The following is a 27305-nucleotide window of genomic DNA, read 5'->3' as shown; positions in this document are numbered from 1 at the left end:
TGTCTGGGAAAAATGACTTTATTAAAAATTGAAGAAACAGGCTTCGGTGTGCAGTCACACGTGGCACTAATGCCCCTAAAACGTCGGTGTGAAAGGCTATTACAGAAAGCAGGAAGACCCGTCTAGGATGCTGGTGCGTGGGTGAGTATCTGATGAAGAAAGGGAGAGAGCTGAGGGAAGGGGAAGAGCAAGCAAGAAAATCGCTGGGTGCCTGAAGCCCACCTGCTCGTCACAGCTCCTTACAAAGTCCTCACTCACTAAGAGCAGAGAACCTACTAGTCGCTCAGTCATCTGTGAAATGGGTTGCTAATGATGCGAGGCTACCAGGGAAAGACGTTGGTCCTCCGCTCCCTAGGGATGTGTCCTGGAGACCCTGGACGGGCCGGAGGGCCGGTTTACCCAGGGAACTTGGCGAGCCGGCGCCGAGCCTGGGTCAGCCGCGACAGCCGCTCCTTCAGGAACTTCCTCTTGTCGCTGGTGTGGCTGCGCTCCTTCAGAAGCCAGTCATACTCGTCCTTGTTCTGCAGGAGCTGCAGCATGCCCTTCTGCAGCTGCTGGCCGAACGACCGCAGCACAAAGTACTGGATGATCAAGGGGATGTGGCTGGAGATGCGGTTGCTGACCTCCTGGGAGGAAGGAAGGGACAGTTCATAGCAAGTGAGGGGCCGCTGCAGCCTGGACACCTGACTTCACCACAGGGCCTGGGGACAGACCCGACCTGGCGGGCGGCAGGTCCCCTCCTGGGTTCACAGCTGCCTGCATCCTCTGTGCTCTGGGCACAAGGGGTGAGCGCCAACCCTGCACTCCAACCACCTTCTCCTATTCACTAAATAGTTACTTTTTTTAGTTCTTCTACTTTTTTTTTTTTTTTGATGGAGTTACTGGGACTGAACCCAGGACCTCCTGTATGCTAAGCATGCTCTCCACCACTGAGCTATACCACCCCCTCTAAATGGTCACTTTTGATGGAAGAGGTTAAAATGTACTCTAAAAAGCTAAATGGACGGACTGAGTATAAAAACTACATTTTCAAATTACTTGGAACTCTACTTCCAAAGATTTTACTACCCTTTTTTAAAATCAAGGCTAAAATTAATTAGCAGGAAAGAGGCTGGGTCTTCCAAGGCCACAGAAGGAAACCCACTGTGTTCTATGTGTGTTGAAAATCAGTTTCAGCTTTTCCTCTCTCTGTCCCTGTAACTGGGCAGGACCCTATGGGGCCTTCCCAGAACAAAGCCCCCCATTTCCTCTGCTGGCTTCTTGTCTGGAAAAAAAAAAATAGCTAAGAATAAATTCAATCAGGGAAGTTTAAAAAATGCCAAAACAAAGGATAATAGTTAAGCAAAACAAAATAATAACAGTGTAGCCGCTAAACAAAGGAATTTTGTTCCTCCTCAAGGGCTGCAGGTCATATTCTGAGCCATGTCCTTTGAGCTGTTTTACAGACAGTAAAACCCCTACCAGGCGGAAGAAGTTAACTGCATGCTGCCCACCAGCAAGGAGACCCCAGACTGGATGGAGCCAGAAGGTGGACGCTGCTGACTCCCAGGTACCTCACCACCAGCCAATCAGAAGAATGTCCATGAGCTGATCACAGACCTCAAACCCTTTCCTTAGCATGTCGCCCCTTCCTCTTGTCCCTACAGAATCTCTGAAGAAAACCTAGAAAATAGGGGGTTGGCTGCAACAGCGCTTCCTTAGAAGATGCAGGAGGGCTCCTAGCCAGGGATGCGGGCAGCCTGCAGGAGCTGGACGAGGTGAAGAAACGGGCGCCCCCTGACAGCCTCCATCAGGAATCGAGCCCGCCTGACACCTGGACTGTGGCCAGTGAGGACCGTCCTCAGCTGGAGAGTGGGGTTCTCACTAACATCAGAGACGAGGCATGGCTGTTAGTCCAATACTGCTTTAAGTTGCACTGAAGAGACCAGAGGCAAGAAAAGGAAGTTTGAGCTAAAAATGGAAAGAGGAGAGGAGGGTAAAACCACCATTTGCAAGAGGATGAGTGTTCGCTGGGCAAACTCGGGAGAATCAGCTGTAAAACCACCACCAGCAGGAAGAGGGTCAGTGCGGGTGACAGAGTCAGACAAAACACAGAAACCACGCTTGCGAACAACAAGCAGAAGACGCATCGCGGGACAAGGCTCATGCACACTAGAGACAGAGATGAGACAAGGCGGAGGAGCAAACTTGAGACGTGTGCACGGCCTTCCTGCAGAGAACTCTAGAACACTTCGGAGGCCACCCAGAAGGAGCTCTTACAACTGGGAAGACTCAAGACGTTCTTGGAACTGAAGCTGCAGGTGGGACGGAGATCGCTCATCAGCTGACGTGAACTAGGGAGCGTATCCATGGTCACCCGTGGTGACCCGCGATCTCCTTGGACAGGAACATCTAAAGTCACAAAGATGGCGACTCTTCTGTGCAGACCTGTGCACTGAGTGTCGTCCCAGTAAGGATGCCAACAGTTCCCTTGTTTCATAAGGAACTCGACAAGCTACCTCTAAACTTCATACTGAAACTGGAACAGACAAGAAGAGGCACCCAATGTCTGCACAGAGAGGCAGGAGCACAGGTAGTTGTGCCCCGTGTTCACTGCAGCCTCATTCCTGAGGGGCCGAAAGGTAGGGACAGAGCTAGTGTCCATGGCCCGATGGATGGATGGACAAATGCAGGACATACACACCATGGAGTATCATCCCCTTCAGCAGAGGAAGGGAGCCCTGACACCTGCCACACGTGTCCTCTCAGGGGATCAGAAAGGATGAACCTTGAGAACATTATGCTGCAGAGAATAAGCCAGACACCAGAGGACAAATACTGTGAATCTAGTTACATGAGCTACGGAGAACAGGACAATTCAGAGGCAGAAGGCAGAATGGGGTGCCAGCGGCCAGGCAGGGGGTGGGGAATGGGTGTTCAGTGGGAGCAGAGTTTCATTTGGGGAGGATGAAAAAGGTCTGGAGTGGTGGTAGTGATGGTTGCTCGCCAGCGTGGATGGGCTTAGGGCCACTGAATCGTACACCTGAAAAGTTAAAATGGTAAATTTCATGTGATATATGTTGTATCGCATTATAAAAAAAGGAAAAAAAGGAAATGAGGGGCAGTGGGTTTAGCATCGTACAAAGATGGACAGTTGTGGGGAGGGTAGAGCTCACCGGGTGCGCCCGTGCCCGGCAGGCATGGGGTCCTGGGGGAAACCCCCAGTACTGCCATCTAAATGAATAAATAAGTGAATAAGGAAGTAAATCAATACATAACATCTTTCCTGCCTAGACTTTTGCAAATCCCCACAGCTCTAAGCTGGGCACCCTTCCCCGAGGTGACTGAGAGGGCCCTTCGCATCGTGTGAAATGCGGGGTGGCTGTCCAAGCACGTGTCGCTGTGGCCAGCTGCCTCTGAGCTCCAGTGCTGCTGGAGGGGTTTCCTCATACCCCTCTCACTGACGATCCACAAGAACCCTGAGCGGAGACACCGTTTTACAGAGAAGAAAGCTGAGGCTCAGAGAGGTTAAGCAACTTGGCCAGGACCACACAGCCAGCAAAACCAGACACGAGTCACAGGCTTCTCATCTATCCGATGGAGCTGCTTCCTCGGAGGTTCACCAAGGACTGAACCGTGGAGCTGGTGGTCCCCTTGCACAGACAACAGGAATGAAGGGAGAGGCATTCACACACAAGGGAACAGGCGAACAGCACCTTTCTCAGACACTCGCCGACTCACCTCGTGGTAGGCGGTCAGGTGCTGAACGACCTCAGCTATGGAGGGGTCCTCAGTGAGGGTCGAAATAGAATGCTTTGATTTTTTGTTCTTTTCTTCTTCGGCCTCCTTCTCCCTGGCCTTCTGCAGCGCACCCCGGTACACCTTGTCCTGGCAGTAGATGATCTGCTCCATTTGGAAGTGTAATCGGATCAGCTTCTCAGCTTCATTTTCTAGATCTAATTTAATGTCCTCAACTTTGGACTACGGCGAAAGAGAAACATGACAACATTTCCCTATGGAATGAATCAAGCGGTCGGAAGAAAATAAGTCCTCTGCAAGGGCCACCCCCAGCAGGTGCCAATTTATGCCCGATGTGGCCGACTTCTCCAAGGTGGGCTCCCGCCCCTGGTGGAGGTCAGAATTCCCCAGGAAGCCCGAGCCGCACGGGTGACCAGACCCCTTAGCCCCAGGGCCAGGGACCAGTGCGGGCTCTGTTCTCAGGTCTCATTTCCAGCCTCCTTTCTCTTTTACAATCTTTCCATCTGACAAGGAAGAGTGTTTTTCTACCAGAGAGCTCACAGGCATAAGTGGGGGCCAGATTTAAATCGGGAAATCACATACATTTCATATTCTGGAGTTCAGAGAAACTGGCTGCCAGAGAGCCAGGAGGAAACCCTTCAGCCAGAAGGAATCTGGACCCACAGACTTCACTGGGTACCACTGAGGGTGATGTGTGATGCCAGGTGCATCCTAAACCTTTTCTTCTATGTTCAGTACAAACTTCTGAAGGAGGCCTTTTTTTTTTTTTTATAGAAATATGGTTTGCTTACAATGTTGTGTTAATTTCTGGTGCACAACATAGTGATTCAGTTATATATATATACATATATTCCTTTTCATATTCTTTTTATTATAGGCTATTACAAGGGGTTGAATATAATTCCTTGTGCTACACAGTACGACTTTGGCGTTTACCTATTTTCTATATAATAGTGTGCACCTGGAAATGCTGACCTCCCAATTATCCCTGCATCCCCCGTCCCCCACCTCATAACCACAATTTTGTCTTCTATGTCTCTGGGTCTGTTTTGCTTTCTAAATAAGTTCAGTTGTCGCATTTTTTTTAGAATCTTAGATCCACGACTCTGAAAATGGAATTATTTTATTCTTTTTATGGCTGAGTAGTATTCCATTGTGTACATATGCCACAATTTCTTTATCCATTATCTTTCAATGGACATTTAGGTTGCTTCCATGTCTTAGCTGTTGTAAATAGTGCTGCTGTGAACATTGGGGTGCGTGCATTTTTTCCAGTTAGAGTTCCCTCTCGATATACGCCCAGAAGTGGGATGGCTGGAGCACAGGGTAAGTCTGTTTTTGTTTTTTCATGGAAAGTCCATACTGTTTCCCAGGAGGACTGCAGCAAACTGCACTCCCACCCGCAGTGTAGGAGGGCTACGGAAGAAGGTCATTCTTACTCCCATTTTGTGGGTGAGGAGCGTCAGGCCAGGCAGGTTAAGTGGCCCCAAGAGCTCCGGCTTGGGAAAGGCAGAGCCAGTCTTCCCCAGAGTGCGGGGTGCTGGGTGCTGGGTGCTAGGGGCACAACTTCAGTGTTGAAAGCCTCATCTGCAGTGTGAGGGCACCTGGAGGCGGGGTCTTGGGGGGGGGGGTGGGTCTGGGCGGTGAGAGAGGAGCCCTGAAAATGGATGCAGCCCCTGGAAGAAGAGACACCAGAGAGCTCTCCCTCCAGCCCCCCTTGCCCCGGGGGAGGGACAGTGGGAAGGCAGCCGGCACCTGGGCCTGCCACTGCCAGGCCCTGCACGGGGAGGAGGAAGTGCGGTGGTGCCCGAGGCAGGACCAGGGACCCAGGCTCCGAGGGCAGCCGGCTCAGCTCTCCGGGCTGATTGGCGGGGGAGGGGGGCCTCGTTGCCCTTTTGCTCTCTTTCTTCATTCTTGAAACATCACTTAAAAACATTTTTTAAGGGAGTTACTGGGGTTTGACCCAGGACAGCATGCAGGCTAAGCACAGGCTCCACCGCTGACCTCCCTCCCCACAAGGATGGCAGGTTTACCCGTGGCTGCCTCAGTGGGCCTCCGCACTCAGGGCCACATTCTCCAGACGTGACAACGCTCTACACTCAGGACGGCTCTCTCGTGCTCCTGTGATTCAACATGTTGTTTGTGGATTCTCTTGACGCACTGGTCACATCGTTAGAGTCACTACTGAGCTTCGCGATTTCTTTCTCCAAATACGCGATAAAGAATCAACAGTCTTAACCTAAGAAATCTCGTCCCTAGTGCCAGGCCTACATTTTTTTTAATTAAAAAAAATAACGTAAGGTTGGTTTTACCTTGGCAGTTCTGTGGAGGTTGAAAAACTCGTTAAAATGTGTTTCTGAAACATTTGTGAAGGCAAGCCGGACTATATCTGGTGAAAGAGAGACAGAGAAGCATTGCTAAGGGGTCGGGAGCTTCAGAGAGTGAGAAACGTCAGAGGGTGAAGCGGCAGGAGCAGCGCCCTCCGCCCGCCTCCCTCCAACCTCCCTTCTCTCCAAACGGGGAAGCTGAGATGTTTTACTCAAAAACTCCCTGGAGGAATTTTAAAACATAAATGTCCCCAGCATATTTACTTGGCATTAAAACATTTTAACTCAAGTATAAACAGTGGCAAAGAGTGTAATTTCTGGTAAATTACAAATATATCAATAGTTTATAGAAAAACACATCACTCTTTTAAATACAACAATAGAATCAAAATGGCCACGTTCTTCATTTGAAAGAAATACGCAAACAAGGTCTGATTTCAATCAGAAAGTTTACATTATTTCTTTCTATTTTTGAAACTCCTATTTCCATTTGTCTTCCTCACAGAATGTTATCTCAGTCTGATGGACAGTATCTTTGCGCTTGGAAATCTTCGACACCACATCACAACTTTCCGAAACAGAAGCAGGTATCTGTGTGTATATATAGATACAAATGTTTTGACATGTTTTCTGTGACTGGAAGCCGAGAAGTGCTACAAATTCCTTCAGGACTGAATGAAGGATGCACACTTGGTCAGCACAACACAACCGCAGATTTTGCTACACAGCTCTTAAGCCTAGAGGCAGACTGTTACTAGAAATGCACCTCCTAATGGTCCGCTACGGGTCTGTCCCCACCACTGGCTGCAGGATCTATGAATGCCTATGACTGTCACTCAGCGCTAAAATGAGACAGTTGAAGCCTGAGCGAAAAAGGTGTCAGCCAAGGAGGCAACAAAGAAAAGAGACTGGCTGAGACCTTGGAAACCAAGGGGCAGAGCACGTAGGGGGAGGGCGCGGTCAGCGCTGCGGGCTGCTGCGTTTCTGCTGGAGGCGGGGGGCACAGCTTCCTACTCGTACCTGACAGCAGGGACACTGCCCCAGGGCCACACAGCACCTCAGAACCTCAGAAACACTCCCAGAATGAGCACCTGTTTAATCGTCAGCCTGACTTCCCAGAGATTTAAGAAACAGCGTGCACTGAGGCTGCGAAGTACGCACAGCAGCGGAGTGGAGGGAGGTGACACAGGACAAGAAGCACACTCGGCCCTTGTCCCTGGGTCCCAGCACAGGCTCCTAAGTCCCCTAGAATTTCCTGGGTGATAGGAGCATCTCTCGTTCTAATGCGGTGACTCTCGGTGGCGCTAGAGGGCTCCAGCATGGGGACAGGTCGCCAGAAGGACCAAGCCCTGGTTAGCAGCCTGGAAGATTCAGTCCGACCTCCCCCTTCTCCCCAACCTCCGGAGGGTGGGTGAGGGGCTGGGAATTGAGTTAAAAATTGATGTCGCCTCCATAAAAGCCCTTAATGACAGGGTTCAGAGAGCTTCCAGAATGCTGAGCACATCCATGTGCCAAGAGGGTGAGCTCCCCCCAACTCCTCAGGACAGAAGCACTGCACTTGGGACCCGCCCAAACCTCACCCAATGTATCTCTTTCATCTGGAACTTTATAATATCCTTTATAATAAACTGGTAAAGGAAGCAAATCCTCTGCAACAAGCCAGTGAAGGGAAGTCGAGCGTGTTCCCGAGTCCTGTGAGCTGTTCTAGAAAATCATCAAGCCCAAGGAAGGGGTCAGGGGGACTCTGATTTACAGCTGGTCAACCAGAAGTACAGGAGCCAGCGGCCGTGCAGGTGCCACCTGCAGTGGGCAGTCTCGGGGCCTGAGCCCTGACGCTGTGGGCTCCGGGCTGACTCTGCGTGGGCAGAGCTGGAACGAGCTGTTGCACTCCCAGCTGACATCTGGAAAACTGGCTGGGTTGTTGATGCTGCTGAAAACCCCCCAAAAGGAGGCACTGGCTTGACTTTGCCCTTTCCCGGCCCTAGAAATAAGACGCCTAAAAGCAAAACCGAGAACTCACCAGTTACTCTGTGCAGCATGTCGACAGCCGGCTCTTCCAGAATCTCCACCTGCTTTTTGATGATGGTCTCAAACGTCTTGTAATTCACAAACCCCGGCAACTCTCTGCCACGATACTGGTTTTCAAATTGCTGGATCTGTTTACAGATATCGTCATAGCCTACAGAAGGAAAGAGGGCCTCTGGGTTATTTTACAAATATAACCTTGGGGGGGTTTGTAAACACAGGATCATTCTGCACTTTCTGAAAATACAGACGGGCAGGGAAAAAAATCACATCTGATTTTCAAATAGGCATAGAATCAGGGATTGCAGTAAAGACACAGATCCCAAGGTGACTGTCCTTAGTCATCTCCAGACGGCGAGCATACAGCCAGGCTATGACGTCAGAAAGCGGGCGGTGACTGCAGAAACTTAGCGTAAGACACATTCTTGAACAGGTATTCAAGCAGGAAATTTTGCAAATCAAATTGGATTTTCAAAAACCTGCCTCATAGAATACCATACCCTGCAGGCCCTTCAAAAGTCAGAAACGACCATGACGCCCTGTGCAGTCAGGGACGCGGCACAGCTCGCTGGGCGGGAACAGGAGCAGGCAGCGCTATGAATCCGTGGCCCTGATAGAGCTAGAGCACTGACCCGAGGCGGCGCCACTGTTTACTCTGTAAAACATTTAGGTTTTCCTTTATACATCTGGAGTTCTTTTCCCCCTCAGCAGACGAGAGTATGGAGAAACCCCACAGGGGGTGCAAATTCAGCAGGGCTCTGGTTTCTTTTCTTTGCTAAATCAAGGATGGTAACCTAGTTACCCTCTTTTGCTCAGGAGATACTTTCTCACAGGCATTTTTAAAAAACTGAGGTCAATACACAAACCATAAAATTCACACTATTAAGGTGTACGGTTTTCAGCATAGTCACAAAGTGGTGCAACCATCGAGACCGTCTAATCCCCCAAGACTCCATCCCGCGATGGAACCCTGTACCGACCAGCAGTCCCTCCCCGTTTCCCTCTCTCCCCAGCCCCTGGAAACCACTAATCAGCTTTCCAGGTCTATGGATTCGCCTCATCTGGACGTCCATATAAGTGCAACCATGCAGCATGCAGCTTTTTGTGCCTGACCGCTTTCACTCGGCCTGACAGACTCCAGGTTCATCCGAGGTGTAGCGCGGGCCAGTCCCTCGTGCCTTTCTAGGGGTGAATAATGTTCCACTGAGAGCTGAACTCTGTCTCCCCAGAACTCGTTTGTTGAAGACCTATCTCCTGGTGCCTCAGAATGGGATGGTACTGGGACACAGGGCCTTTAAAGAGGCAGTGAAGGTGAAATGAGACCAGGAGGGGAGCCCTCACCGGTAACACTGGTCCTAACAGCAGGAGATCAGGACACAGACACACCCAGAAGGGTGACCACGTGAGGACAGTGGGAGAGGGCCGCCACCGGCAAGCCAAGACAGGAGGCCTCAGAAGAACCCGAACTGGTTGACACTTGATCTTGGACGTCCAGCCTCCAGCATTATGAGAAATTAAACTTCTGTTGCTTAAGACCCTCGGTACGACAGCCCTAGCAAATGGATACGTACCAGCAGACCACAATTTGCTTATCCATTCATCAGTTGATGTACATATGGGTGGTTTCCATTTCTTGGCCATTATGGACAGTGCTGACAAGGACATTCAGAACGCATTTATGTGAACACACACGTCCATTCTCTGGAGGATGTACCTACGAATGGAACCGCTGGTCATGTGGCAGCACATGCTGAGCGTCCGGAGGAACTGCTGGAAAGCTTCCCAGAGCAGCTGCACCATTACTCTTCCTCCAGCGGTGCGGGGGTTCTGCCGTCTCTAGACTCTTGTCAACACTCCCTGTCAACGTTTTGCTGACAGGCATCCGAGCAAGTGTGAGGTGGCGTCCCGCTGTGGGTTGATTTTGCATTTCTCTGCTGGATAATGAGCTTGAGCACCTTGTCATGGTCTTATTAGCCACAGGCACATCTTCTTGTTTGGAAGGATGTCTACACCAATCCTTTGATCATCCTTAAACTGGATTGTTTGTTTTTTGTGCTTGAGCTGTAGAGCTTTTTATATACTCTGAATACATGACACTTGTCAGATGTAAAATTTGTAAATGTTCCCTCCCAACCTGTGGGTGTCTTTCCACTTCCGTGCTAGCGCTCTCTGATGCACAAATGGTTCCTATTCAGATGAATCCAAATGATCTTTTTTTTTTTTTTTTTTTTTTGCTGCTCCTGTTTTAGGGGTCCCGTCTGAAGAAAAGAGAACTACTGCCGAATCCTGCTCATGAAGGTCTAATCCTATGTTTTCTTCTAAGAGTTTTACAGTCTCAGCCATACTTGTTGGTTTTTGACCCATTTTGAGTTTATCTTTTGCCTCGAGGGTGAGTTAGGGGTTTCAGTTAATTCTCTTGCATTTGGGTGCCCAGTGATACGTAACTGATCGTTGCTGGGAGGGGTTTAGCATCTAAAAACCTGAGACACTAGCTCACAGGCCGCCTGCCCTACACACTTACACCATTAAAAACCTGGCTGGACAGTGCACGGGGGACCGCTGGAGGTCAAGGGCTGTCGTCGTCCTTGAACGGGGTCCCCCGGCTGACGAGAGGGCACAGCACGCAGCAGCGAGCCGCCCTCTCTCCGCGGGTGGATTTAGCTCCTGCAAACAGCGCAGGGACCACGGAAATGGGGCAAGTGACTGCCCGCAAATGAGCTTTCCGGACTTTTCTCCCTCAAGGGCACTGTTCCTTACCCTCCCTGCCCTCTGGCAAGGAACAAAGGTGTCACCTCTGCTTTATGTAGAAACTTGCATGATTTATCTTCCCATGTTCCTGACTCAGAGCCCAGGAGGCCTGCCAATCTGAACCTGGGGTCAGCCGAAATCAATAAGGAACACACCTGCCACCCCAAGTTGTTTGAATAAAAGCAAAGTTACTTGATATTGTCCTCAGTGGCTGATCTATGATTTGCTTCAGGCGTCTTGAAATATTAAAAGTAAACTTCAGATCACAGTGTCTACCTTTTTCAGACTCTGGAGGCTTTGATGATGCGAGGCTGGTACCTCACGTGCTGTTCTCTGTGCCTTTCATCACTGCGGCTGTGAAATCTATCACCAAACGCCTCAGGCTTCAAGGCCTCGGTAGGTTAAGGGAGAGGGAATCGGGGCCGTTTCAGGGGCAGCCCGACTGGCAACGCAAAGAGCCTCACACACGCGCCAGGCCCACGGGCTCTCTGCGGACGGAGGGCTGCTCTTCTGAGCGTCTCCAAGGAGACGGGCCAGGGAGGCTGCGTTTTCTCTCTGGGTGTCCTTTGAAATCGGTACTAGAGGCTTCCGGGCCAGACTCAGGGATATGAAACGGCAAACGAGACTTTCCCACTACTAACCCCTTACCGTGGCCGCCTTCACCAACGGCATCTCCCCCACCCCGCCCTGGGCTCGACCCCCTTGCCAGGTCTCCCTTGTTGCCTGGGCTCACCTTTTTGGAAATGTTTTTCGATCACAGCACTCCATTTGCTGAACTCACTTCGGATTCTGGTAAACAGCCGAGACTTGTGCTCCCCCACGCATTCCTCCCCTTGAATTAAAACTGTGATCTCCTTATTAAACGCATCAATTTTCTGTCAAGAAGAAAAACACATGGATAAGGGCAGATACTCCAGATACGAGCAAGGTGGTCTGGGGGTCGCATGCATGAAGCGGAGGGCGAGTCCCTCTTTCCTGCCTGAGGGGTTCGTGGGCAGAGGGGAGAGAAGAGGCTTTGGCAGCAGATGACCCCCTCCCGCCCTCCCTGCCTTCAGGGTCCCCCTGATGAGGAGCCAATGGCAGCAGTGGGATGGTCCCCTAAGCCCAGCCCCTTTTCGGTGCCAAAGGGGCAGAGTGACCTGGATTAGCTCTGGGGAAGTGAAGACAGACGTGCCCGAGGAACACGACCCCTTTCCGCACAGTGACGCACGAGTCTGCAGCTTGGTCCCCTGGCAACACTCACCTCTATCAGAAGGAACATTTTTCCACTTTTGTCTTCCGGGATGTCGGAGCCACACTTCTGTAACTCCTCTGATATTTTCTGGTGACTCTCCTTTATCTGATTTTCTAACAGGGGCAGGGATTTCTGAGAACAGAAAACAACGGGAAGACACAGATGTGAGCGGGATGAGCAGAGGCCCGGGGTTCTCCTGCAGGTGCCGGACAGTGGCCCAGGGCGCTCCATTCCTGGCCCCTCTAGAAGGCAGATGTTCCCAAAGGAGGGGGGCGTGGGAGCAGGAACTGCTGCCCATCAGGCCTCCCCCCTGCCCGCTCCTGTGGAAGCAGCCTCAGGGCCACGCTGCGTGCCTACGGGTCCTGTGACAGCAACACAAGGACCACGTCCCTCTGGGAGCCTGTGGCATAAACTGTCCTCAGGGGGACTAGCAAAACCCGTGTGTCTAGTGGGTCCTGAAAAAGTGGCCATCGGAATAATTTGAAATTCAACATTTGTAGGTTGTTGTTAACCGATTAAAAGTTATCAGGGACTTCTGTCTCTCATCACATGGTGACTGCACCTGCTGGCTTGCCCGCCAACCGCAAACACCTCAAACTGCTGGCCTGAGGGTCACAAGCACCCCTTTAAATGTGTCAGTGAGCTGGCGGGGGCAGGTCAGAGACAGAACTCCAAGGCCAGGTGACAGTGGGTGCCCAGTGACTCAGGTGCCAGGGTGCCGGGGGAAGGGCTAAATGCCCAGTGGGCTGCTGAAGGTGGGGAGTCCTGCATGCAGCCGGGACCCCAGCCAGCTCCGCTCTCACTGTAACGGTCAGCAAGGAACACCCCTGCCGTCCGGCCCCACTCCTGGCCTGAACGCCGGGGCTGGGAGGAGGGGAGAGAAAGTCTCCCCTGGGAATCTGTAACCACAAGCCAGCACTCAAACACATCTACACTTTCAACGTCACACTCCCTAAAGTGTCCCCAAACTCAGGCTGAAAATCTAACGTGATTCAGAAACACTAAAGGGCCTCCCCGGGGCCTGGCAGAAACAAACACGGTGTTCCCTGCAGAAGCCCTTTTGAACCTAGGCCCCCACACACACCCTCAGACCAGGTTCCAGGAAAGAGAGGCTCACAGTCCCAACTCCAGCCAAGTCCCTTGGGGACGGCTGGGAGAACCCGGCTGCCGACGTTGGAATCATCCCGTGAAAACAAAGACAGAAATACGAGCAAAGACATCGTATAAAAGGTTTGTAAATGTGAAAAAGCAAGAGACTCTGTCCAGGCAGATTTGAAAAGGACCACAGAGAAATCTCAGAAGTGGCCCACACGACCGTCACAGCGACCCCGACGCCATGACAGCGGTTGGCAGTGAGAAAGGAGCGGGTGGTGCCGTGCTCGGAGAGTCTAGTTTTCACCCAGGCCAAGTGCGTCCGCACCATCAGCATCCCACTCAGCGTGTGGGCCTCTGACGGGCAACGTCCGCACCACCTGGGGAGCCCACGCCGCATCGGGGTGCCCTGCGCCTCACTAAGGCCCCCAGGAGGTCGCAGTGAGTGACCAGCGCGGCCCAGCTTCGCGCCTGCGGGACTCTATTCAGAGAACGGGCCGCTCTGCGTGCGCTTACACAGATGTGTGTGATGAGCTCTGCGGTCAGTTTCTCCGCCAGGCGGGGGACCGTGGCCCTCCCTTCCTCCAGAAGATCCCTGCAAGAGAAGACAGCGAACACGTCCACCTGGGTCCGGCCAGACGACGCAAGCCTGCTCCCTGCTGCCGGGAGAAGCCACGGCAACTCCAGGTCCTCCCCACGGGGTGCGCTGTCCTGCTGCCGGTGCCCAGGAAGTGCTCAGAACTGGGGCGCACGGAGCCAGGGCTGAATTTTAGTGATGCTGGGTATTTCGAAAATGGTATAGAATGATCCCGCCCAGCTGAGACGTTGACTCTGACTCAGGACATCGGCCTAGAGAACCGGTCTTTATAAAGATACAGTGTCCTCTAGCTGTGTGTTCATAACGTGCACGCCCTTCTGCGTACACGACGCATCTCGGCCCCGGGCTTCATGAAAATGTACTGACGTGTGTTTACACAGGTGTGGGGTGCACTCTGAACGAGGGGGCGCACCTTCCCCAGGACGAGAACTGAGACCTCGGGCGCTGGGAGGGAGGAAGCCAAGCCCTCCTCTCACGCTTTCAAATCTGTGTTCACCGGCTGAGCGGTTACAGGGCTTCCTACATTTTTAAGGGCTTTTGAGGATGAAGGATTCAAGCCAGGAGGCGTGAATTTTCAGGCAGATTTGTGGTAGTACACGGACACCTCCCTTTCAGTTTCCACCCCTGTCCATTCTGTAAACTGTGTAAAAACATACATAACATAAAACCCAGCATTTAACCACATGTCAGTGCACACTCGGGGCATTAAGTGCTATTACATTGTTGTGCGACCATCGCCGCCACCCACCTCCAGAACCAAATCTTCTTCCCCAACTGAAACTCTGACCCATCAGCAGCAGCTCCCCACCTCCAGCCCCCAGACCCGGGGAACCATCCTTCCACTCTCTGTCTCTGTGACGCTGACTCCTCCAGGGACCTCGTGTGATGGAATCATCCAGGGCTTGTGTTTTGGTGACTGGCTTATTTCACTGAGCACACTGTCCCCCAGGTTCATCTGTGTCACAGCCTGTGTCAGAATTTCCTTCCTTTTTCAGGCCGAGTCCACTGTCTGGATGGACCACATTTTGTTTCTCCAGGCATCTGTCAGCGGACACGCAGGTGGTTTCTACGCGGTAGCTATTGTGAAGAACGCTGCTGCGAACACGAGTGCACAGGTGTCTCTTCTGAAGCACGTGTCTCTGCAGGCTTCTGGGGGAGTTCAGTGTGATGCGGTGACAAAGCACGTGGGTCTCCACCCACGAGTGCATGTCTGCACACAAGGGCTCTCAGTGACTGTGTCCCTTTGTTCTCAGCATCTATATGCACCTTTGTGTTGGCATCTGATTGACACAGCTCTCGAATGCTTGCAAAGTCTTCAGTCTCTTACTCTGGTTCGTGTATACAAACCCCACGATTTCCAACGTTTAGATTCCAAATTTTCATGATTAAAAAGAAATCTGTGCCGAACAACCTTAGCCTACAGGACTGCACACATCCCTGTATTTTCCTGGGTAGAATTCCCAGAAGTAGAACTCAGCCTTGGGGATACACCTGCTCAGACTGGCTCGCATGTGACCACAGCACATGCTCCCAGTAGCAGAGGTGAAGACCCACACCCCTCCTTTCCCATCAACTCAACATCTACTCATTATTTCAAATCTAACCAATTTAACAGTCTTTTTTCCTTTTTAAAGAATTTTGCTTTCGGCAATAGAGTTCGCAAGATATGGGATTATAAACTCTCCACCTCTGTTTTCCTCTGGGATGCTTAAGGTGTCTTTCTTGTATTTAATTTTAAACTTCAATTGATATTTATTTTGGTATCCCATACTAAGTAGGGGCACAATAAATTTTTCCCAAATATTACACAATGATCTCAAAGCCACTGATGGATAAACTGATGTAGCCCAGGGCTTTGAAATGCCACATTTATCCCAGATCAAATATACAATTCTGAGTCAATTTCTGGGTTTTCCACCTTTTTCTATTCTGTGCACCTACATTTATAGTCTGGTTTGAGAACTATACTATTTAAATTACGGCAGAAAGTCTCTTTCTTATTTTGAATTTTAAATTTGCCTTTTGCAACACGTTGTCAATTCTTCCTTGAGAATTTGAAGCAAATTCCGAGGTCATTGTCCAGGAACAAACACACACGACTACGCTCAGTATCTGCTTTTGGACGGCGTCCATCTTTCCCCCTAAGGACAGAGGTCTGTGATTTCGGTTTAACCTCAGGAAGACACCGCCGTGCGTACCTGAAATGTGTGTGGTCCTCAAAGAAGGCCTGCTCCCTCTGCAGGGCCTTGGCCAGGCTCAGCCGGGCCTGGATGTCCTGCTGGCCCCGGCACTTAACAATCATGTAGCCCTTCTTCAGGTGGAAGATGAGGTTTCGTACCACGTCCACCACCTTGTCTTCAGTGCCCTTGTCCACAAGATCAGGCTTTGTCAAGATTCCTGCAGGCCAGAGACCTCCGATTAGAGAGCGCCCAAAGCTTCCCACAGTGAGAAGTGAGCAGAGCTCCCGGCCCTGGGGAGGACGGTCCCCTGGTCCCCGGATTCCTCCCACCCTTGCTGGAGGGCAGACGATGGGGCCAGCAGGACAAAGGTGCGAGTCCCTGCTGCTGTGAGGACACCTGGCTGTGGGTTCTCCCCATGCACACATCACCCAGAGACACGGCAGCATCTCCTGGCCTTTCTGAGTCCCTTCCGACCAGTGGAAGAGGCCACTCTCTACGATACTGCTCTCACTTCCCTGCGCAGCTGAACCGCCTTCAGGTGAGCCCTGTAATGCAGATTCTCAGGCCCTCCCCAGGAATCAGACTTAGACGTTCAGTGGGAGCCAGGGACTTGGGTTTCTAAAATTTCTCCAGTGATTTCTGATGCAGATGGGGCCTGGCGCACATTCTGAGAAACACAGGTCGGGCCAGGACCAGCTACATCATTTGTGGGGCCCCCTGCAGAAGGAAAACGCAGAGCCCCGTGCTCAGACGTTGGGTACCATGAGACGGCAGTGGCACAGCCTTGCAGCATGCGTGGACCCCTCCAGGTTTTGGGCCTGGGTGACGGCCCAGGCTGAATGCTACTGAGGCCAGGACAGATCGAACCCTCAGGTTTCCCGGGTCCACTGGCAGCTGCTGCCCTGGCCGAGAGACTCTCGCCCCAGGCCTGGTGCGCGGCAGGACGAGGGAGGAGTCAGGACCACGGCTGAGGGTGGAGGAGAGACCGGTCCTTAAGGCTCACCGCCACGGGCAGAGAGGGGAGAGGCCTCTGCCCAGGTTACTTCTTCTGTGTGAGGATAAATCTCCATTTGTTTCAGCCCCTGGACTCAGGTCCTCCACTGTTCACAGCCAAATGCAAGGTTTTAAACATAAAATTGACAATTCTAACCGCTTTTAGGTGAGCAGCTCAGGGCGCTAAGCCTTTCTCGCACTGCGGTGCAGCGCGCTCTCCTGTCCGCCTCCAAACCTTCCAGCTCCCACAGCTGAGACTCTGTCTCCACCAGCAGCTGCCTCCTCCCCCGCCCGATCCCCGCACTTGACTGTGTCTCTTTGAACCTGACTCCTCTCCATCCGCCATGAAAGTGGGTCCCACGGATCTGTGCGCTCGCACTGGCTCATTTCGTTGAGCCTAATGTCTTCAAGGTCCATGCACACTGGCGCACGTGTCAGAACGTCCTTCCTTTTTAAGGCTGACGGCTCTAGCAGCGCATGGACACGTCACACTTCCTGTGTCCTTTCAGCTGTCCGGGACACTCGGGCTGTAGTGCTTCAAATGCCTTGTCAACGGATATAACTGCTTCCTGATTTCGCTCTGCCCCCCGAGCCCACCAGGCCTAGTATAAGCAGCTAGACAAGGACCACGAGCCAACACACGGCCAACAGGAGTCAGATGTGGCCCGTTTCATCTGGCCTCAGTGGGTTCTCAAGTGCTCCTCACCTGCTGGGTGCAGTCCCCCACCTGCCTGGGGGCCAAGAAACAACCACTGCATTCAACGGATGCTTTTCTGCTGTCGAGCCGCCTACCATGTTTAGACTCTTCCCTCTTCTTACCTATGGTCCTGTCCCCATCGGGGTCCACCTCCTGAGCCATGCGCAGGGCCTCGGTGGTGGCGATGTCCACGTTACAGGGGACCACCACCAGGTTGATCGTCTCCTGCCTCTGGATGTACTTCCTGATGAGAGACTTGATCTGTTGGAAAATGAGAGGGTATGAGAGTTAAGACAGGTCCTTCCCTCGTACTAGCTTCAGGCCCTCCCTGTCCCAGAGGTATTTCCCCCAAAGAAGCAACTACAGAGAAATGAGTCCGCGACACAAGCCTGGTGGCACTTTCCAAGCCGGAGAAACTGAGCTCTCTGTGGCTGAAAGAGAGCTCTGAGGTCAGGGAAAACTGTGAGGTTTTAGCTCATTAATTATCTCCTCAGACCTCAAAGCTGATGATCACGATGAAAAACAAGATGCCAGAAGAGCTGCTTGCATTTCCCGAAATCTTTACTCCACAGAATGAGGTTCCCTGAGTCAGAAGCAGCATTATAGTTGTGCCCATGCTGTCCCTTCCCACATGAACCCCCTTCCTGAAAAGTGCCAGTTTAGGTATGTGACAACATGTCACTGTCAGCAAAAACAAACCACAAAATGCACTTCCAACTTTACCTATTTCCCTCTTTCCACAGAAGCTTCCTCCTATCCTGGTGGAGTAGATTTCGACCATCACAAACTTCGTAGGTTTCCCTATGACAACCCCTGTCACCCGCTCTTCAAACTCAGTCCTGATCTGACTGATGCGTGAGTGCCCAGGCCAGGATGCAGCTTGAAGTCTCACCTGGTATTCAATGTCGTGTGGCTGATTGCCCACGGCCACCCTGGTGATGCCGGGAAGATCTATCAGGGTTAGATCCGGGACGTTAGGCGAGCTGACCTCCAGAGTAATCAGCTCATGGCTGATTCCCACTCCTTCCCCAGCGATGGCAATCTGGGCTGGAGAAGAGCAAACAAGAAAATCTGAATAGAGCTTAGGATGGAATCTCTCATTACAGCGAATCCTCTGAAAGCAACCTCCACCCGCTGTGATTCACGGATAAGGCCTGTTTGGAGCAGATTCCCTTTTCTAGAGCAAAACGGGGCTTCAAAAGATAACTCGGTTTTGTCACTGCCATTGGCTAGAATTGTCTGCAGAGGGATCCAGTGAAAACATCTCTAAAGATGACACCCAGCGGCACCAGTCCTAACCTGAGCAGAGCCGGTAAGTTCTGCTGTCACACCTAACTGCCCCCATGGATGCAGTAGGAACTTAACAACCAAGTAAAATTAAAGCAAATAAAAATACATGGTGGTTCCTGAAACATGACGTCGAATATTACAGAGGGGAATGTGCTTGGCTCGGGCAAGATGAACGTTAGCTGCTGGGAGTCCCTTGAGGGATTTCATTTTGCCACGTCCTCCTGAGTAATGACATTTCAAGATATGAATCCAGTTCGTCAGATCGTTAGCTAACACTACATTACCACTGTCTACACTGAGAACGTATTTTTGGTATGATTCCTAGCAGTCAAGGACGCAGAATGGAAACAATAACAACAGTGGTATGTGCGGCCAATCTGCTGAGTTTTTCCCTCAAATCTATTTCCCGGAGACGTGGTCATGAGATTCAGGGGGGCTTGTGGGACAGATGTGAAGACACTACGTGCAACCTCCAGAAAATGTGCTTAAGATACGATGTGCCATTGCCAATGTCCAGCTGACCCGAATGGAGACTTGCTGACTGAATCACGAGGCAGCCTTGGGACTGCAGGCTACACAGAACAGAGAGAACAGATGGGAGTCTGGGTTCCTGACCCTGGAACCCCCACACCACCTGTGGTCTGCCCACCTTCAGACTTCTACAAGAGCGAGAAGTAAAACTGGAACATTCTTTAAACCCCTGTGTTAGTAACTCGCTTGCACAAATAGTGTCATATTCCCTCCCATCGGGGAAGCTTGCTGCTTCACAGGGTGACTGCTACTTGTCCCATGCAGGGAGTTTGCTCCTTCAAATTGGGCTCAATCACGTGACTTTCTTTGGCTAATAGGACATTACAGAACATATTCTAGTAGACATTCACAGGTGCTTACACATTGGGCTCGCTGCTTGGAACTGCTCCACCACCACGTAACAAAGCCCCGCCCAGCCTCCTGAAGGGTAACAGACCACAGGGATACAAGTCCTGGTTATTCCAGCCCAGCCTTGGGATAAGTGCCTGAGGCGGTCCTAGAGTGCTGGCCGCAGCCAAGATAGCCCAGAGGGAAAGAACTGCCCGGCTGACCCTCTGAATCACAAGAAATGTACCCTTCTAAGCCATAAGGCTTTGAGCTTGTTTTCTTACACAGCAAGGGCTAACTGATACGCACTGTGATTTCGACTTTTCTGCACCAGGCAGGCAATGTAATCCCCAAAACACACAGTAACATTTGATTATATCTTTATTTAAATTTTGCAGAACAGCCAATAAAAGATCATCAGTGCTTCCATCTTTACATGAGTCAGACCCACACTTTCCTACTGCTGGATATCAGTTAATGTCATTTCTCAAATGACTGGAATTGAATTATGTGACATGCTAGGAAGAAATTAAAGTCAGTAAGGAAAAGTTGTGTGCTCATCTCACTTACACGTAGCAGCAGCTAAGTGCATCATTGTTTTGTCCCTATCTGCTGGACCTGCTCTCCTTTCAGGTGTTTCAGACTGGTAAACTAATCCCCGTGGTTTGCATTTACTGGGAGCTGCCATAAATCTGCTGCAGCTAGGACTGTGCAAATGCTCACATCACGCTCCTGGGGGAAAAGAACCTCCAGTGCTGAGCGGGATTCAGCAAGGATGCAGTCAGCATTTTGGAATGCCTTTTTACCAAGTTAACAGGAAAGGGGATTCCCCCACCCCGCACCCTGATGCCTCTTCCATCATATCTGTGCAGTCGGGGAGCCCTTGAATACAGGAGAAGTCCTCCGTATTAGAAACACAAGCTTCAAAACCTGACATTATGTTCAGATGCTTACATAAATACTAAGCAATAAATCACTGAGATCAGATTCTGCCCAAGGCACTGGTATTTTTCCCCCAATATTAAAAATTGAATTATAGTCAATTTACAATGTGTTAATTTCTGGTGTATAGCGTACTGATTCATTTATACACACACACACACACACACACACACACACACACTCACATATATATGTATATTCCTTTTCCTATTATTTTCCAGTAGAAGCCATTACAAAGTATTGAATACAGGTCGCTGTCAAAACACTGGTCACAATGAAAGTAAAAGAAGAGAACATACAAGGGAGCTGGGGGCCTCATATAAAGGAGGAAGGAAAGGAAAGGGTGCCCCAAGGACCAGGACAAGCCCAGAAAGGAGAGAGTGGGAACACCGATGGGCGATCCCACCCAGGTCACCCAGTTGACCAGATGTTCAAATAAGTGATGAACACGGGACACTTACCTTGATTGACTTCCTTTTCCACTTGCAAAGGATCTGAAATCTCGGCCTCGTAGTCCCGGAAACTGACTTTGCCTCTCCATCCATCTTCGTTCACAAGTTTTTTCAGTTCAGCACCAGAGGAAATCTCGTAACAATACCTAGGAGGTCGCTCCCGTTCAGATCTATATTCTTCCACGGTCCTGTACGGCGGCCTGACATCAGTGGCTCTCCGAGTTCCGTACAGTCATCTGGGGAGGACCGCTGAACTGCACACCTGCTGCTCGCACCCTCTGACAGCCGCCGCGCTCTTTCTGGAGGGGCTCCAGATTGCGCATCTTGACTGGGCATTTCAGGTGGCGTTTGGCTCACTGAGGCATGAAGCCGCTACGCTAGACCTCCTGCTCCCCCACCCCGCGGTCTCCATCAGCTCAGGAGGCAAACTGCAGTGGGAAACCCAAACGTCTGCAGACATCGTCCACCACCCAGGCGCACACAGCCCGCTCCTATCGGGAAGGCCCACTCCCCTCACCAGGCCACCTCACAACGTCCCTTTGCTAACAACTCCAGGTCCCACCCGCCTTCACATCTGACCTGTGTTTCAAGACCCAGCCAGGTCGGCCTTCATCCCTGAGGCCTCCCTGATCCTTGGCCTCGTAGCTCAAGCAGCACCCTAACCAGAGCACTAACCTTTACCCCCGGACGGAGGGTCACCTCCTGGGAAGGGGCTCAAGGGAAAGGCAGCAACATGCAGAGCATTCGAGGCTGGGGTCCCACATACATTCAACAGCCCTCCACCCTGCAGGTTGCAGACAGTCCACACTCTGCGATGAGGGGGGTTACTGCCTGAATTCCATCCCCCACAACGTCCCAGTAGAAGCCCGCACGCCCAGCGCGACTGTACTTGGAGATGGGCGTCTCTCCTTAAAGAGTCAATTAACATTAAACGAGGTCCTAAAGTGGGGCCCTAGCAACATGCTGGCATCCTTATAAAAGAGGACGAGAAGCCAGACACGCTGCACGCAGAGAAGAGGCCACGTGAAGCCACAAGGAGGCCGGCTCTCTGTGAGCCGCGGAGAGGACAGGCCGAAGGGCGGAAGAGCGAAGGAGCGCCCGCCGCAGCGCGGCGCGGGTCAGAACAGGCAGAGCGCTGAGCCTATGCCGCTCGCGCTTCCACGCCCTCTGAGGTTGCTGTCGCGGCAGCCTCGGCGGAGGAACACGAGGCCAAGGGCTTACCGCTGCCTCGGGGAAGGGCGCCCCCGACAGCGCCTCCAGCACGGAGCTCTTGCCCGAGCTCTGGTCCCCGATGACGGCGATGGCGGGCAGGGCCAGGTCCTGCTCCACGCCCAGGGCCCGCAGGGAGTCGACGGGTCGATGCACGGCCGAATCTTCTCCTCGTACTGGCTGTACAGGTTGTTCTCGGGCCCTGGGGGAGGACAGGTGGAGACTTTTGTCATATCTGCAGGTCATGTTCCAGAGAGGGACAATTCAATCAGCCTCAAATATACAGGTGATTCGGGTTCCCCAAAGAGAGTGGGACTGAAACAGAAATAACTGTTTGAAGAAATAACAGCTAGAATTTACCCAAGCCTGGTGAAGATTATTGACCTGAAGATCCAAAAAGCTCAACGAACCAGAAGCATAAAAAACGTAAAGTAAGTGACATCGGGGCACATGACCGACAAATTGCTCAAAGCCAGAGATAAAGGGAAAGTGTGTGAAGCAGCCAGAACATGACAGGTTACACGCAGAGGCGCACAAGTGAGATTCACAGCAGATTCCGCGCTGGAAACAATGCAAGTCGGAAGACAGTGGCACAGCGTTTTTAAAGTGCTGACGAAAACCATCAACCTAGGATTCCCCACCGAGCAAAAAGATCTCCCCGGGAGGAAAGTGACGAAGCACTGCTTTGGACGCACACGGGTCAGTGACTACGTCATCAGCGGACCTGCCCTACAGGGAACGGCAACACGGATGGTCAACTGGAGGGAAAGGGCCGTTGAGTAAAATCTGAATCCACACCAAAAAACTTACATCACAAGCAGTGACAAATGTACTTTTTTATTACTTAAATATCTTCAAAAGACATTTCACTATTTGAACAAAAGTAATGACAATATACAGTGGGGTTTAATATATTAGTAAAATTAACTGTCATGATAAAAGCAGCATGAACGGTGAGAGGACAGAAATGGAGGCACGCTAATGTAAGGTTCTCACGTTGCACGTGAAGAAGCAGAGCAGCATCAGAAGGCACATTTGATATGTTAAAGACGCACAATGTGTTCCCTGACACCATTACACTCAGTAGGTCCATAAGGGAGGTAAGATGGAATCACACACACACACTCACAAAAACTTGATTAATTCAAAAGAAGGCAGGATTAATTCAAAAGAGGATAGAAGAAATTAAGTAAAAGACAAATATATGTGGAAAACAAAAAGCAAAGTGATCTTTCCAAGTCTAATCATATTAACAAGCAAGGTAAACATAAAAAGTCTACAGACGCCTACAACGGCACATGACACTGAAAAGGAAGAACACAGCTGGAGGCTCAAACTACCTGATTCCCATAATTACTACAACGCTGTAGCAACCAAAACACTGTGAGGCTGGTGCAAAAATGGAGAAAGAGATCAACGGAACAGAGCACACGTTCCAGGAATGAACTGATACGTACGTGAACAACTGGGTTTTGACCACAGTGCAAGGGCAATGCTGCGGAACAAAGGTAATCCCTTCCACTCATGGCACTGGGGTAACTGACTATCTATATGCAGAAAAAATGACCGTGAATCTGTGTTTTACATCATACACGAAAAATAACTCAAAACAGATCATAGACCGAAATGCAAAACTTAAACCTACAGAACTTCCAGAATAAAACACAGGAGAAAAATCTTTCTGACTCTGGGTTGGGCAAAGATTTCTTATACATGGCCCCAAAGTACAACCCATAAAAGAACCACCTGGTAAATTGGCCTTTACCACAATTGAAAATGTATGATCTTCAAAAGACGCTGTTAAGCAAATGAAAGACAAGCCACAGTCAGGAAGAACATATTTGCAAAGCCTGCATCTGACAAAGGCTCTGCACACGTGACAACACTCACAACTCAGCAACAAGCAAACAAACACCCTCAGTTGAAAAGAAAATGTGAAACAATCATTTTGACATTGGCCTCTTTCTTTCCAACTTCAATTTTTGTGTGTTTGCTGTAATCTAATTCACTTTTGCTAGAACAGCCCTTCGGATCATGGTGAGAAGGCACTAACATTCGGACCAGAGACGTGTCTGCGGTGGGGCCGTCCCGGGCCTTGCAGCAGGGCTGGCATCGCGCCTGGCCGCTGTCCACCGCTCACTCCGAGTTGTGGCAACGAAAATGCCTCCAGACGTTGCCAGGTGCTCCAAGGGGCAAAAGTGCCCCCAGCTGAGAACCCCCTCCTTACGGAATGTCTGAGCGCCCCATCTCATCTGCAGGGAATGCTGAGGACACTCAGCAGAGAAGGGGGCACCCCCGACAGGGGCTCCTTGAGTGAACTTCAGTGGGGCTCCTGTGAGCCTTCCTCTCCACTAGGCCCCACCTTGGCCTGCTGCACCCACACATAGCCAGGAATGGAGCTAAGCCAGCTCATCCAGCACCCCGTCACCCCTGCGAGCTAATCAGGTCCCTCCCCCTACCCACTCTCCCCCACCCCCACTCTCCCCTTCCCCCACCCCCACTTCCCCTCCCCACCCTGCGCACTGCCCCCCACCCCCAACTTTCCTGGTATCCACGGTGAGCTCAGTCTTTCTCCCCTATTGCAATACACGTGAATACCGTCCTCTTTGCCATTTGTAGCAAGTGCCCTCTACAACTGTTCTCAGTAACAACACTTAAGAAAGGACTGGGGCCCAGCCGCCCATGGCCTCTCCGCAGAAACCTGGCTGAAACTTGACACTCGCCAGCGGCCTCAGTCCCAGTCCTCCTCGTGGGGGCCTTTCCTTTTCACTTCTGTACCGCCCATTCACAAGAGTTTATAACACATGAGCGAGAATTGGCAAAAATGCAGTACCAGCCAGCTGGCTTGAGAAAGCCGGCATTCCCAGCGCTGAGGACTCTCCACCTCCCCTCCCCAGGCCCCTTCCTCCTGAATCCCCTTCACCCCCAGGGGGCGCTCTGCTCTAGGGCTTGTGAGAACCTCCTTCCTGCTCCTCAGCGCAGCTCTCACCCCCAGTCCATCCTTCGCTGAGCAGTACGTGGCTCACGGTTGCCTGCTGGGGAACCTCATATAAGTGGGATCACAGAGTATACCTCTTCCGGGACGTGCTTCTAGGGTTCAGCGTTGGTGGTTAGACTCAGCCACCCTGGTCGCCTGGACGCCAGCTGAGTCCGCGCGCTGCTCCTGGGAACCCTGCCGCACGGGCGGGCCGACCTGTGCACGCACTCCCCCGGGGGGGACTCCGGGTTTGTGCATACTCGACGCTGTATGAACATGGCAAAGTGCTGCTCAAACTTTAGCACAAAGGAGAATCCCCTGGAGGGTCTGGTAAAGCATAGATGCCGGGCCCCGCCTCGGAAATGTCTAGTTCACTAGGTCCGGGGGCAGAATGTGTGAGGGTGCTCATTTACACTCTGAGCTTCCCCGGGGACTCTGATGCTGCAGGTCTGGGGGCCACACTCTGAGGACCAAGCTCTGCACCTAGAAGTGGGGCTGCTGCGCCCAGGACACGCCTGCTCTAGCTGCTGGAGGAGGCCCAGCTACATCCAGACGCGTGAGTGTGAGCCGGGCGGTTCCGACTGCCCCGGGCCCGGCACGGCCAGGCAGGAGACGACAGTTACACCGGGGGGCGCAAAGTGCGGGTCCTTCTCAGTTTTCTACGCCCTTCACTGTGCTTTCTAATATAGTTTAAAATAGTGTTAAACACTGGTTAAGAACATGGAGTCACCTAGAAAGGGCTGAAGAGCTACAGCTTTACAACACATGACAGCAAGATACAGAGCTCTTTCTAAGCGCCCAGCCTGTACCCGAGTCCTCCAAAAGCCACACAAAGTAAATCCTAAAATCTTCCTCACTTTAGAGATGAAAAGCCAGGCGTCTAAAGGGAGAAATAACCGCCCAAGCTCATAAAGAGGAAAGTGGCAGCACTCGGGTCAGATTCGGGTTGCACTGATTCCGGAGGCCAAGTTTGCTTCCCGCAAACATGTGACGTGATTTTGGGAAGAAAGCTATCAGGTGGCTTCACGGTGAGGGGGGGTCACAGGGACACCTCAGAGTTTTGCGCTGGAGACTGAACCACGACGTATGCATGTGAGAACACAGGGCTCCTTGGACCCATTGCGCGGGACCAATTCCTACACCAGCCATTCAGCACCCTGCCTGCTCTCCCAGAACAAAATCCAATCCCAACCAGCATCAGCTAAAGCAAAACACTGGCTACATCTGGCTGCAAGAAGGGCCCAAGCAGCATGAGTTCCTTGAGAGCATTTGCACCCACATCCTGCCCAGGAGAGATGTGGCAGCAGGCAGCCCCGGGCGGCCAGGGCGTCGCTGTCCGCACCGGCAGCCCTCAGATGGACACAGCTCGTGTCCACGCACTTAGTGGTTTTCAGGCATCAACTTACTGTTTCCTGATTTTTCTCCACCATGTCATCATTTCCATTTAGTGACGCATGACTGGATGCAGAAGCTGAATCAAATTCTTTGTTTTCCGAGTCAGAATAAACCATCTTCTTCCTTTACTGGATCAGCTTAAAATCAAGTAGGTGAGCATCAGCACAACTCAGAAGACAGGTACCTTCAGTCACGGAGCCAAACCCCCAGGGGACACGCTGGGACACAGCGGGGCCCATTCATTCCCTGCTGACTGATAAACCAACGACAGGACAATTCCACGGAGCCAAATGTCAGATGAGGGCAAATGCTCTCTCCTGGCTCGACTCTCCTCAAGGGCATGTATGCTTCCAGACCCCAAAAAGAGGTTTTGAAGTTCTGCAGGTCCCGTCACGATTCTACACTGTACGTCAAAAGAGTTTTCACCATAAATGTAAATTGTGGCAAAGGATGAAATCTCTGATGCATTTTAAAATTTACATGTAAAAATAAAAGTATTATAAAGCTCTTTCCAATGGAGACGACGGATTCTAAATATTATGATGATTTA

The 27305-nt window shown here is 51.4% G+C and overlaps 1 protein-coding gene across 1 annotated transcript; it reads right to left on the bottom strand.

Moving 5' to 3' along the window:
* LOC116657999 (interferon-induced GTP-binding protein Mx1-like) lies at positions 1-26923 on the bottom strand. Its single transcript, XM_032462153.1, is given in 17 exon segments — positions 1-626; positions 3721-3960; positions 6051-6127; positions 8086-8244; positions 11572-11713; positions 12082-12204; positions 13681-13759; positions 15961-16159; positions 17755-17893; positions 18525-18679; positions 21184-21291; positions 21294-21320; positions 22396-22416; positions 22419-22529; positions 22532-22585; position 26517; positions 26767-26923. Coding segments are annotated over 17 exon segments (1971 nt in total). The 5' UTR covers positions 26872-26923; the 3' UTR covers positions 1-395.
* Between the last annotated feature and the right edge of the window lie 382 nt (positions 26924-27305).

The sequence above is a fragment of the Camelus ferus genome, chromosome 1, assembly GCF_009834535.1.
Source record: "Camelus ferus isolate YT-003-E chromosome 1, BCGSAC_Cfer_1.0, whole genome shotgun sequence".
Classification (NCBI taxonomy): Eukaryota; Metazoa; Chordata; class Mammalia; order Artiodactyla; family Camelidae; genus Camelus; species Camelus ferus.
The sequence above is the reverse complement of the archived record's forward strand: the minus strand, read 5'-3'. Positions and strand labels throughout refer to the sequence as shown.